The sequence below is a fragment of the Pelophylax lessonae genome (assembly GCF_965119305.1).
Source record: "Pelophylax lessonae genome assembly, chromosome: 1".
Lineage (NCBI taxonomy): Eukaryota > Metazoa > Chordata > Amphibia > Anura > Ranidae > Pelophylax > Pelophylax lessonae.
Genome location: NC_138768.1, coordinates 121,872,333 through 121,886,543, shown reverse-complemented (window position 1 = coordinate 121,886,543; position 14,211 = coordinate 121,872,333). Strand labels below are relative to the sequence as shown.

At 41.7% G+C, this 14,211-nt stretch overlaps 1 protein-coding gene across 1 annotated transcript in view; it reads left to right on the top strand.

The window, feature by feature from the left end:
- The window catches only part of IPO11 (importin 11), a 926,630-nt gene that overhangs the window by 432,992 nt on the left and 479,427 nt on the right, over positions 1-14,211 (top strand). The window contains exons 19-20 of the mRNA XM_082270245.1: positions 3,400-3,513; positions 5,277-5,392. Coding sequence (XP_082126371.1) covers positions 3,400-3,513; positions 5,277-5,392 — 230 coding nt within the window. The remainder of the gene's footprint in view (positions 1-3,399; positions 3,514-5,276; positions 5,393-14,211) is intronic.

The following is a 14,211-nucleotide window of genomic DNA, read 5'->3' as shown; positions in this document are numbered from 1 at the left end:
GCCTGTGTCTGCCGCGACCATATCTACATGGATCAGTCAGACGGTGGTACAGGCTTATTCTATTAAGGGTCGGAATCCTCCGTTCCCTGTTAGGGCGCACTTCACTCGAGCGCTCAGTACTTCCTGGGCCTTTCGCCATCAGGCGTCAGTGGTCCAGGTATGTAAAGCGGCCACCTGGTCATCGGTACATACCTTTACAAAATTTTATAAAATTGATGTGATGGCATCGGCGGATGCCTCATTTGGCCGCAAGGTTTTGCAGGTCGCAATTTGAGGAGACCGGTGGTCTACCTCGAGGGTTTATTTCTGTTTGAAAATTTTTTTGTTGAGTCTCATCATTAAGGATGAGCATTGTAAACTTCTAGTTGGCACCGGTTGGGCCTTCTAGATTTGGATTTGATTTCCATTTTCCCACCCCTCATTTGTGATACTGCTCTGGGACTTCCCGAAGGTGCTGTATCACCGAGGACTACGTCTGTCAATGAGCGATAGAGAAAAATGGATTTTTGTAAAATCTTACCGTAAAATCCTTTTCTCTTAGCTCATTGACAGACGTAGTACTCGCCCCTATGTTTTTTTGAGTTGGGTTGGGTTAAATTCTCTAAAGACTGCTTTTATGACATAACTGATTTGCTGAGGCAGAGAGAGAGAGGATATACCCTCTGGGACTGCCCCTAGGGTGTGGCCAGAGCATTTTATTTCCTGTCTAGTCCTACTCCTGTGGAGGCAACATAACCCGAAGGTGCTGTATCACCGAGGACTACGTCTGTCAATGAGCTAAGAGAAAAGGATTTTACGGTAAGATTTTACAAAAATCCATTTTTTACTGAAATAGCAGTTAATATTTGATACAGACTTAAAGCAGTATCAAATCAATTATCAGTAGAATAAAGTAAATTTTTTTAGATAAACATAAGGCATGCCAAAAAGAAAAACCACACCCCTAAAATAAGAAAATGGGGCTCTCGCGTTGTTATGGGTAAATATATGTGGGGAGAAATTTGATGATATGAGGCTGCAGCTAGCACTGAAAGTTATATCCTTAAACTTAACGTCTAGAGATCTGGCAAAATGTAGTACACATATAAATAATATATTCCAAAATAAATAGTGATTGTGCAACAATAATGTGCTGAAGGGGTGGTACAAATACTGTAAGCCAAAAAGTGACTAGTGCAATGGGATGGATATTCAATAAATAGACATATAAATACTAAAATAATTCAAAAACTGTGCTTATATACATACAGTATAAAGTGCAGAAGTAGTAGTGATGACAGTGAAAGTACTATCACAAACTTGGCTCACAAAATATAATGTCCCAAGTGATGGAAGCCAGAAAATATTGTACCATATTATGGTGCACATAAATTTATAATGTAATAGCCAATATTTTTAAAAGTGCATGGTGTGGTGATCTAAGTGATGATTCCAAAAAAGTCTCTTCACTTGTGGTTCTGGGGTTATGGATGTGTTTTCTAAGCATGGTGGGGTGATCTAAGTGATGATTCCAAAAAAGTCTCTTCACTTGTGGTTCTTGGGTTATGGATGTGTTTTCTAAAACGTATGTTGAGTGCTTGTGGTGGCTGCTTTCCAAAATAAGTATGCAGCTTTTGCTTTACCAGATACCGCTGAAGAAAGTGCAGGTGATGAACAATGGGGTGCCCCCTAACTGTGTAGATGGCCTCTCACCTGTCACTTTCTTGTTTAAGATCCTTAGGGGTATACTGATGTCTCCAGGGGTCCTATGAATGGATCCCTCACCGTGTGTATGATATCCTCCAATTCCTACTGGTTTCTGGCAACGGTATGGCCTCTCTGGGAATAGGGGTGTCTCCTGAGGTCCTGCGATATGGGGCTCTCCTGTGGTCCTATGGATGGGGCCCTGAGGGTGTTCTCCTCTACTCCTGTAGGTCTCTTAGTATGGGGGGTACTCATGGTGTAGTATATAACACAATTAATAAAAAATAGTATGACTCACATTTACAACAGCAATAAACAGCACAGTGTACTACAGGGGATGTGCATCTCTTCCTTGTATGTCACTTCCGGGTCTCCTCCGTGTCGCGTGGCATCACATGCGTCTCGGAAGAAGTCACAAAAGTTTAAAGCTTTGTGGCCGAGGCATAGTCTTTAACCCCGAGCAGTACCATATACGATTGTACTATAGATGCGCAGTTAAGGGTTGGTAAAATCACAGATGAACCTCTTTTATATACCTCCCTTATGCCCCCTGTGTGAAAGGAGCCTTAGTTTGTATCTTTGTCTTGCATCTGAATAGTATTTGTAAACACTTTGTCAGACAGTTGGTTTATTGAAAGCAGCAGCCTCTAACAATGGGATGTGGCAGTGGGTCAGAAAGACTAGGGCGTGCTACATGTACATAGATTATGCTTTTTTGGACAGGTGTTGCATGCCTAGTTGCCCTTAATTGGTTAAGCTGTTGAATTTTCAATGCTAGGGATGAATTTTCTATCCAATCCAGCTTTTCATTTTTGCTTCAGTTTTGGTGTTCATGCTACATTTTGAACTTTCATGTTTGCCTTAAATAATTAATTCACGGTGTAAATGTTTTTTTCACTCCTAGTATGTTTCCAAAAGTTTTTCCTTTTAAGAACCCAGCTTGTATCATTCTTTGTCATAATTTTTAACTGTATAAAAAAGGAGCATACCTTGGGAAGCAATTAATTTTAATTGTAACTTCTATACATTTTTTAAGCAATGATCTAAGAGGATCATGAAAGTATTGGTTCTGCTAGGGTTATAGATGTAGGTTTCTGAAAGTTCTTGGGGTCTTGCTGCTATAGCTGGTTAACATCATTATATTCTGCTAATATTTTATATGCCTGTACCTACATGGAGATGGATAATGATCTTACACAAATTGTTTTCAAATTTAGTAATTTGCAGGTAATACTGTGATGGACCAGATTGAACTGTACAACTTTATTCTTTCAAAAAAGGTTATTCACATATTCCTATCGTGAACCTTGCTATTAAAACATGTAAATCTATGGATCATTTAATTTAACTTGCTAGGCCTCTTAGCTCTCCACGGTGCTAAATAAGGAAGCCAGAGGTTGTCTGGAATGAAGATCTGAGAGCAACAAGACATTATGCTTTTGTGATGCAAGTGATGTTGTGGATGTGGATGCTTTCTGTTTTAAGTAAACCTGTCATGATAAAAATTCAGTTACCCTTTTTTTCATGAAGAATTTTTTTGCCCACTCAATTGTTTTAGTCCTATTTTAGTCAAGAGTCAGAGCAGAGCTGTCTTTAACGATTGCAAATGAAAATTATAACCCATTTTAGTCTTTGGTTTGACTTGAAATGTTTGTATTTAGCATTGTGTATTGATGATCCATCTGTAACAGAATATCTTTACAAATTTTAATCTAGATCCGGCCCTTCGTTGGTTGCCTAGTCCAGTACTTACCTCTGCTCTGGAAACAGAGTGAAGATCACAATATGCTACGATGTGCTATACTAACAACCCTAGTTCATCTGGTAAAGGTAAATGACAGCAGAGGTTGATGTTCTCTTTAAATACATACTTTACTCAATGTATTCACACAATCTATAGGTGATTTATCATACTACAAATTGTGGTAGTTCTAAACTAGTAGTTTCACCTGGTATACTCCTTGTCATGTATCTATGGACGAGTGGCATTATCACCCTAGGTCAGAAAGAGGGTCAGAGCTAGAATATCCCACCCCTCTTTTTTCTCTATTACATAGGAGAGAGATTTTTTTTGTCAATAGACTGTGAAAGGTGCAGATATTTTTTAAGATTTCAGAACGGCGTTGTCAGCTTATTACAGAAAGTTAGGATCTTACTGGATTTCTGGCAGGATCAATTGGTATTTTTTTCTTTTTGTGTTTTGCTTTTGTCAAAAACATATAACAAAATGTTTTAAGGGTATATTTAACAGCCTCAAAGGGAGCAAGTAAGATAAGTTTATTATTAGGGTTTACATGCATTTTAAAATCACATGACCCAGTAAAATATAAAGTGTCTCCCATGTAAACATACTCCTGTTCAGTGCTCATGTAAAATACACAGTTACTAAACTCTTAAATATTACGATCCCTATAGTATCAAGTGGTACATCGTCCAAAATGTAAATGTATGCGAATATAATATAGTCAGACATTCACTATATTGTCAAAAGTATTGGGACTCCTGCCTTTACACGCACATGAACTCTAATGGTATCCCAGTCCTAACCTATAGGGTTCAATATTGAGTTGGCCCCCCCTTTGCAGCTATAACAGCTTCAACTCTTCTGGGAAGGCTGTCCACAAGGTTTAGGAGTGTGTCTATGGGAATGTTTGACCATTCTTCCAGAAGCGCATTGGGGAGGTCAGGCACTGATGGTGGACGAGAAGGGCTGGCTTGCAGTCTCCGCTCAAATTCATCCCAAAGGTGTTCTGTCAAGTTAAGACCAGGATTCTGTGCTCATCCATGTCTTTATGAGCCTTTTTTTGTTCACTGGTCCAAATTATTTGATGGAGGGGGGATTATGGTGTGGGGTTGTTTTTCAGGGGTTGGGCTTGGCCCCTTAGTTCCAGTAAAGGGAACTCTTAAGGTGTCAGCATACCAACATATTTTGGACAATTTCATGCTCCCAACTTTGTGGGAACTGCTTGGGGATGGCCCCTTCCCGTTCCAACATGACTGTGCACCAGTGCACAAAGCGAGGTCCATAAAGACATGGATGAGCAAGTTTGGGGTGGAGAAACTTGACTGGCCTGCTCAGAGTCCTGCCCTTAGCTTGATAGAACACCTTTGGGATAAATTAGAGCAGAGGCTGCAAGACAGGCCTTCTCGTCCAACATCAGTGCCTGACTTCACAAATGCGCTTCTGGAAGAATTCTCATAGACACACTCCTAAATCTTGTGGACAGCCTTCCCAGAAGAGTTGAACCTGTTATAGCTGCAAAGAATGTACCAACTCAACATTGAACCCTGCAAACTAAGACTGGGATAACATTAAAGTTCATATGCGTGTAAAGGCAGATGTCTCAATACTTTTGACAATATAATGTATATATTGAAATAGTAAGGTTAATTTTACATGATATAATATAATACAGAAAAAAGGCCCACATATACAGTGTATGTGTGTGTGTATGTATGTATGTATATATATATATATATATATATATATATATATATATATATATATATATATATATATATATATATATATATATACAGTGAATGGTGCATTCAGGCAGCAGTTTAATGCGGTTATTTGATTTTGGGAACAGGGCTTAGGAGGAGACAGCCAGAATTTATATCCATTCCTGCTTCCTGTAATTCAGCTGAGCACAGACGTGTCCCAGCCACCACACATCTACCTCCTGGAAGATGGCCTGGAATTATGGTAAGCTGCTTGAAATATGAATGTTATCTTGTCGCATCAGTCAATAGAAGTGTCTGAAAATGTGATTATTGCAATGATTATTTTGCCTCTGCTGAGAAAAGATACGATTATTTCATAATTGCCCAAGTGTGAATTTTATAACCCTTTCCTATTTTCATATTTGAATTATTTTGAAATAATTTTAATTAATCTGTAATAAAACTATGGGTTCCATTCTGACAGTCTGACATCTGTTCCCTCTTCACTGTGTTGTCCAACAAACCAGAATATATGTTCAGTTTACTGTACGCATGGAACTATTGTTTAACTGTTTCAGCTCCGAAAAGGTTTAACCCCTTTCATGATCAGACCATTTTTTGTATTTAGCACTGCGCTACTATAATTGGTAATTGCATGGTCATGCAGTGCTGTACCAAAACAAAAATTATATACATTTTCTTCACACAAAAATAAAGCTTTCTTTTGGTAGTATTTGATCACCACTGATTTTTTTATTTTTTATTACATAAATGATAAAGGACTGCCCTATGGGGTGCCCGGGGGAGAGGAAATCCCACGACCCAGTAGAAGTGATTTGGTTCATTCTGTTAAATGTGATTCTACTGGTTGGTTCCTCTATCCATTGCAAATTGTGCTTGTTACCTGTTTGCTGTACTTACGCTATTGTACATTGCGACTTATCGCATACTGTTATTGTTATTGATTTACTAATAATAAAAACTGATTGAAACTAATGATAAAGGACTGGAGGTTTTGGGAAAAAAATATTATTTACTTTCTGCTATAAAACATATCTAAAAAAAAGGAAAATCAAATGTCTTCATAAATTTTGGCCAAAATGTATTTTGCTACATGTCTTTTGTAAAAAAAAAAAAAAAAAGTCCCTATGAGCGTATATTAATTGGTCCACATGACAGTTCTAGTGTATACAGTGGATATTAAAAAAAAGTCTACACGTCCTTGTTAAAATGTCAGGTTTCTGTGATGTAAAAAAAATGAGACAAAGATGAATCATTTCAGAACTTTGTCCACCTTTAATGTGACCTATAAACTGTTCAACTTAATTGAAAAAAAAAAAACCTGAAATCTTTTGTGTGTGTGTGGGGGGGGGGGTAAAAATAAAAAAACTGAAATAATTTGGTTGCATACGTGTACACACCCTCTTATAACTGGGGATGTAGCTGTGTTCAGAATTAAGCAATCACATTCAAACTCAAATTAAATAGGAGTCAGTACACACCTGCCATTTCATGCAAGCTGAGTGCATATGTGTCTGCCTAATCTGCATTTGTGTGCGCTGGTGGACCTTCTGTAGTAACAGAGATTCAAGGGTAGTTGGTTTGATAAGAATATCTGAGATTGAAAGAATAGATTATATATAGGACAGTGCCTTTTGCCTCTGCAACCACTGTGTAAAATTACGCAGGAGTATTGGGGACGAGGAAACCACAATCAATGTCGGGTCTGATTGGAGGACCTGAGATAGTCTTCTATGTTCCTGTTTGTGCCAAGGACCAAACACAGTTGATTGAAGAGCTGGTAAAAAGGCTGGTGTTCTGAAGAAAGGAGTCATGGGGACCAGATACTTTGATATACTAAAGGTGGGTATTGCACTTTCCCATATAAATAGTCTTTGGTGAGTAAGATTGACTGGAGTTGAGGGACCTTTGGGAAACACAGGTAAGATCCACACAGGGGCACAAAAGTCTATAGGGTTCATGTGGCCCTCCTGTGTACCCATAGCTTAGACGGGAAAGGATGAAAACAATCAAGAATACCTGTACATATTGCTGCTTTATGGTAAATAGCAATATAAAGTACCCGTACTCAACTACAATGAGTCATAGGAGATAACGTCTTAAACTAAATTCTGGGATGGGCTGAGTTTCAGATAAATTTGGAAAACATCTGGTGCAATTTTCTAAAGAACAGGGCCGGAGGATGGATAGGGATTGTTTGGAATAGATATAAGAGATGAGGGAAAATATCCATCTTGAGAATGTTTATTCTGCCGAACCTTGAGAATCTCTTCAATGCGTGCGAGGCCAAGTCTGACTGTATTTTATGAAGCATTTGTAGAAGATTTAAGGAGTATATTTGTGAAGCATAAGCTGGTATCAGAATCCCTAAATAGCTGATAGAGGAGGGGCAGATTTTAAAATAAAAGTTTGTTATAGGTTGCATCATAATCCTTTACGATAGAGCGATATTGAGGAGTTACGTTTTACTATAATTAACCTTGAAATTACTGACGTCTGTCGCAAGGTAATTACCAGGTGTTCCATTGTAAAAGCGTAGAAAAGGGGTGATAGGGGGCATCCCTGGCTTTTTCCATTGGGTCTCTACCTGCCCTGTTCCATATTCACATTCACCCTGATCCAAGCTGATGGAGATGAATAAAGAGACATGATCCATAAAATCATATTGAGGCCTAAACCAATCTGCTAAAGAGAGGATCATAAGAACTCCCAACTAACACGGTCAAACTCCTTTTCCGCATCAACCGCTAAAAGTCAAAGCGGGATATTTTGAGTATGTTCATAGTCGGTCAATAGAAGGGCTTTAGGCATATTATCTACAGCAGTGGTTCTTAACCTGGGTTCGATCGAACCCCAGGGGTTCGGTGGGTCAGTCTCGAGGGTTCGGCACACCCTCCGCTAGTACCACTTCGCTGTCAGGGACTATTTCTCCAGTTTCGGGCATATCCTTCCGCTCCCGCTCCGTGCCTTCATCATGGAAATACATAACATCCAGTGGCGTAGCGTGGGGGGTGCAGGGGGGGCGGCCGCACCGGGGGCAGCATCTGGGGGGGGGGGTCATGTCACTCACTCTGTCATGATAGGCTGGCCGCCGCCGCCACCCGCTGAGTCTGCTCGCACTCACAGCTCTCTCTGCCCCTGGCTCACTCTCACTGCTGGCTGTGCAGCTCGGCTCCCGGCAGAATCCAATCCAGCCAGAGCCAGCGTCGCCCACTTTGGAGTGGTGGGGGGGTGACAGGCCAGGCGTGCGGTGCGGAGAGGGACTGTCTGAGGGAGGTACTAACCCGTGCAGCGGCCGCCCAGCGCAGCGCGGGAGAGAACCACCAGGCCAGGCAGCCGCAGCAGCAGAAGAAGCCGGCAGGTGAGAGGCCAGAGAGCCAGTGGTGACAGTGGTGCTGCAGCCTGCAGGAGGAAAACCTAGCCTGTGATCGGGAGTCGGGACACAGGTGAAAAAAAGGTAGGACTGGAGTAGTACTGGCTGTACTAGTCTAGTGACTGACTGACTGTGAGAACACTGAGAAGACTAAGTAAAGGGGATCTATTTTATGGGGAACCTGGCATGCTGTAAGGGGGGAGATCTAAATGGGGGATGGGACCTCACCTCACCCTGGCCTGCTGTAAGGGGGGATCTATATGGGGGACATGATCCCCCATATAGATCCCCCCTTACAGTATTCCAGGGTGAGGGGAGGTCCCCCATATAGATCCCCCTCTACAGCAGGCCAGGGTGAGGTTAGGTCACTCTGGGGTCCCTCATATAGATCCCCCCCTTACAGCAGGCCAGGGTGAGGTTAGGTCACTCTGTGGTCCCCCATATAGATCCTCCCCCTACAGCAGGCCAGGGTCCGGACCTCACCCTGTCCTGCTGTAAGGGGGGAGATCTATATGGGGGACGGGTCCTCGCCTCATCCTGGCCTGCTGTAAGGGGGGATCTATATGGGGGACCTGGGATCTATATGGGGGACCTCACCCTGGCCTGCTGTAAGGGGGGTTCTATATGGGGGACGAGGTCCCCCATATAGATCCCCCCTTACAGCAGGCCAAGGTGAGATCCCGTCCCCCATATAGATCCCCCCTTACAGCAGGCCAGGGTGAGGTGAGGTCCGAGGTCCCCCATATAGATCCCCCCCTTACAGCAGGCCATGGTGTGGAGAGTTCCCCCATATAGATCCCCCCCTTACAGCCGGCCAGGGTGAGGAGAGGTCCCGTCCCCCATATAGATCTCCCCCTTAGAGCAGACCAGGGTGAGGTGAGGTCCAGGGTCCCCCATATAGATCCCCCTCACCCTGGCCTACTGTAAAGGGGGTGATCTATATGGGGGACGGGACCTCACCTCACCCTGGCCTGCTGTAAGGGGGAGATCTATATGGGGGACGGGACCTCTCCTCACCCTCGCCGGCTGTAAGGAGGGATCTACATGGGGGACCTCTCCTCACCCTGGCCTGCTGTAAGGGGGGATGCTGGACATAAAAACAAAGAAATGGAACAGACTTTGTTGTGAAAATGACATGAGAGTGGCACTTGCCAAGATAAAGCCGCGCATTTCTGAACTGGTCTCTGAAAGACAACAGCAGAAGTCACACTAATTTGCAGTAAATATTCGTTATTATGTTTTTGTTTTTGTGTGAAAATCGTGTTTTAATGGTTTTGTTCTTTGTTCTTAATGGTTTTGTTCATTTTGTGCACCTATGTATAAATATATACCTAAAATAATATATACCTATGTTTTGAATTTGAAAATATCATATTTTATTTTTCCAATTAAGAAGGGTTCGGCGAATGCGCATATGAAACTGGTGGGGTTCAGTACCTCCAACAAGGTTAAGAACCACTGATCTAGACATAGAGGTTTCCAATTGCAGATCTATGGGAAGATTAAAATCGCCACCTAGGAGTGTCTGCTCCATGAAAGTGTACAATATTTTCAAAAATCCTACAGCAGTTTGAATTTGGTTGACATTTGGCAAGTATAAAGTGGCCACTGAAAATTAAATTCCCCAAAGTGAATATTTAACAAAAACATACTGTCCCAGTGGGTCAGCAGTATGGTCAATCAAAACAAATGGCAACGCTTTATGAAAAGCAACAGAGACTGCTTTGACTTTCTGAACAGGGTTTGTACTATGAAACCATCGATTGAAATATCTGTTGGAGCAGGAAGGAATAGTCAGTCTGAAAGTGGTTTTCTTGCAAAAGAAAAAAAAAAAAGTATATTAATTTATGTTTATGCATTTGGTAAATAATTTGTCCCCTTTTAGAAGCAATATTTAGGCCCTTAGCATTGTAAGAGCAAAGTTTTAATAATGGTTGTGTTGGGGAAAAAAAAAAAAAAAGAGGGGACGGGCATTTAAGGAAGAGTGTCACTGTAAAACTCTAATGTATCTGCAACAACACAGAACACTGTGTGATATATCACACAGTAGGCTCTAACTATGCCTAGTTCTATGTAAGGGAAAAATCGGAACATGAGATGTGTTCCCGCCAACAAAGCAGACATAGCAACATGAAAATGGAGTATGCCTAGATTGTGGAGATATATAGAGCCACAATATAACCAATTTTATTATATTTTATCCCTTTAAATCTTTTACTCTTCTCTGTGTGATCATTTGTAAGAAAAAAATGTGTCTTTCAATACAGTTGACAAAACATGGTTCCTTTATGCTTGTTATACTTTCAGTTAACAACACGTCAAGTAACACACCTCAGTGATCCATGTGTCTGAATCTATACATCTAGTATTAGAAGTGCACTTTTCCTCTAGGATTTCTTCAATCCATATTTTATATTTGCAGAGTGCAATAATGTCATAGCTATTGAAGTCATATTGCCCATGTGAGTTATGGGCCTATTTTCTGGGCTGTTTTCCTCTGTATGGTTGACATAGTGATTTTATGGTGACAAATGCATTCACAGGGAGGCGGCTTTCTTTTTTCCCTTCCAGCAACTAGCATTCAGAAGGTAAATAAATTACCCAGGAGATTTATATTTAGAATCAGTAGTAACAAATTGTGATTTGTGTATTACGCGTATTTAGCAGCAACTGACCTCCAAGAGCCAATCCAAAATCACTAAGGCAATGGTCATTATTCTTTGTGTGAGACCTGCATATTGCTTTCAGCCTGCTGTATAAATTTATTTAATTTGTTTCTTTGTGGTTTTTAGAATTGATTTTGTCATCTTAAAATTGTATTTTGTTTTTTTTTTGTAAGAGTGATTTCAATTTTTATGGGAAAGTTTTACAGTTTGAAGATGCCGATTTATAACAATATCCCCTTACTTCAGTTTTGTTAAGCATTGATATAACAAATATATTTTATAATTTAAAAAAAAAACATTTTTGTTGATAGACTGATCTTTCAAATTATGATGCACTCTAGTTATTGGCAACTGAAGGAAAATGTTCTTGCCCTAGGAGCTGATTTATAATGAATATTTTTTTTTAATGGGCATGACAATTTATCAATACCACAGCCTGCTATTTGAGGCCAATTGGGCCCTGAATGGTGCATTGTAGGAAGCCATATATTCCCCCTATACTTAGTGTGTAAGCTAAAGGTAATTTTTTTTTAAGTTTCTTTTTTTTAGTTTTGGATAGATAACCCCAGTTTTTATTGCTTTCTTTACCCCCATTAGGGAGATTCGCCCTCTCTATTTGTCTTGTTTACAATTGTCTTTGAAAGTGAAAACAAAAGACAATCCGAAATTTTGGGTTGACACCAAAACAGTAATATAGGGGATATCTTCCAATGGGGACACTAATTCTGGTGACACCTGGGATTTTATCACTTATCTCTCACTTTTTTGTTTTGGCCATGGGATAGCAAGTGAAGGGAAGTCTCCCCTGTGGGACACACATGGCAAAAAGGAAAAAAAAAAATACACGACAAGGGTTATAACCCTCAACTAACTCTACCCAAAATGTAAAAAACGTTTCGGCTTTAGTTCTTATTTACACGTTAAAGTGCTTCTAAAGGCAGAAAGTGCATCCTATGCAGCCCCCCTCCCCATACTTGCCTGGGCCTGATTCCAATCCAGCTGTGCTTTATAGGATCGCTCTGCTCCCTCCCTCCTCATTGGCTCAGAGATCGCAGTGGGAGCAGTTGGCTCCCGCTGCTGTCAGTCACAGCCATTGAGGCAAGGGGTCGGGCCAAGCATCTCTCTGTGTGTCTATAGGTTATGTGGGGGAGGTGCCTTGAGTGCCTGCAGGGGACCTTTGAAGAGTAGGATCAGGGGGTGCTGTGTGCAAAACCATTGAACAGAGCAGGTAAAGATAACATGTTGATTTTAAAACATTCCACTACTCACAAAATTTAGAGTCAGGGTGGAACTGTGGACCAAACTATGGCTCTCAGGGGTAGGGAGGGCCAACTTGGTCAAAAATATTCTGCTGCCCCAATTGTTATATCTTCTCCATTACTCCCCTGTGGTTATTCCGCCAAAAATCTTCAGGATAATTGCCTTCATTTTTTGTTCCTTATTCTTGAGGGGGGCAGTGCCAGAATTAGATTGGAGCAATAGCAGAAACCTAAAGATGGGGGTTCCTGAATCTTTGGCTTTATTATTTAGCATCCCAATTATGATACATGGTGTGGGATTTGGCAACGGAACTTGAGATTGAGAGGGGGGGACCAGTGACTCTATCCTGTCCATAATGCTGCATTTTAGAGGCATTGGCATGCTAGTAGAGGGATTGGAAGCAATTTACGCATGTAAAACAAAACCAAAAAAATTCCCAGCTCAACTGAATTATCCTGTCTAACAGTATGCGTTAAAAACAGGAATTTAGTTTACACAAATTTGAAAATACATGCATAAGCTGCACAGCCACTTCATGGCACCCCGGTATTATGTGCAGTGCAAACTCTAAATTTTGAGAGCTTCCGTAGTAGAAGCACATGCATTAAAATGAATAGGCAGAGGGCAGGTAAGCCTGGAGGAAGCCCAGCTCTCCTTATAGGCACAGGGGCGCACTGGACACCCAGCATGTAGCACAATGGCAGCAAAAGTGTCCAGTGCGTCCCCTCACCATACTATACCAGTTATAGTCCTATTTTGCATATTCATACTTTTCCCGAGTTGGCCTTGCTACAACATGCGGATAGGTGGCAAGAGTTTGGTGTGCTGTGACGCATCCTAAACAAACATTTGATAATGAAAAGTTACTCTCCTTTGCCCAACTTTAGTCCACATATGACATCTCACTTAAATTGCAATTTTACGATCTTCAACTACAGCATGTGATTAAAGCCCAACAATCTCTGGAGGCTTTACCTATCGCCATCCTCTATTTTCAATTAAATGCAGCAGTCCTGTTCCACAAAGGGCTTCATTTCGAGATGTTGTGCTATGCCCATGGGGGAGTTTTTGGAGGGATTCCCTAGTTCTGCATTTGAGAGATGGGAGAGAAATGTGGGTGATATTACTGGGAATCAATGGGAAGAAGCCCTAGAGTCCTTATGCTTGTGCTCCCAGAATGTCAGAGAGGAAGTGGGGGAGCGGACCCTCTGACCAGCATTGGGTCCGCTGAGATGGGGGAAGGAGTAAGCTAGAAAAGATGGAGAAGAGGGGGAGGGAAGGCAAGGAAAGTGGGAGGAGGGAAGGCGGGTACTGACTCGTTTCGTCACGTGGACTTCAACCGAGGACCTCAGTTGAAGTCCACGTGACGAAACGCGTTGGACGCACGTACGTTGCTACCTTGGAAACCGAGGGGGTTACCAGCTGATGTTCCGGAACTCGCTTCGAGCCGCGGTCTGTCACATCCCTGTGGAAGGAGGCGTTTCAGCTCGCGGATGGCGAGCAGCGGTACACCCGGTCCCAGACTATTTTATATGCCTTTGCAAGTTTTATCAAATGTAAGCAGATTGATTAAGGGGGTTCAGGGTGTTGTATATGATTGAAATAAAGCCTACGCAATATTACACTATCCTCTGTTCCCTGTTGTCCGCTTGCATTTTGACTGGCTGTGATACGGTGCCTGACCCTGAGTTGGAGGAAGCAGCTAAAGGTGTTCTGGAATCACTGGAGGCGGCTCGATATCCGGGGGCTAGGGCTCATACA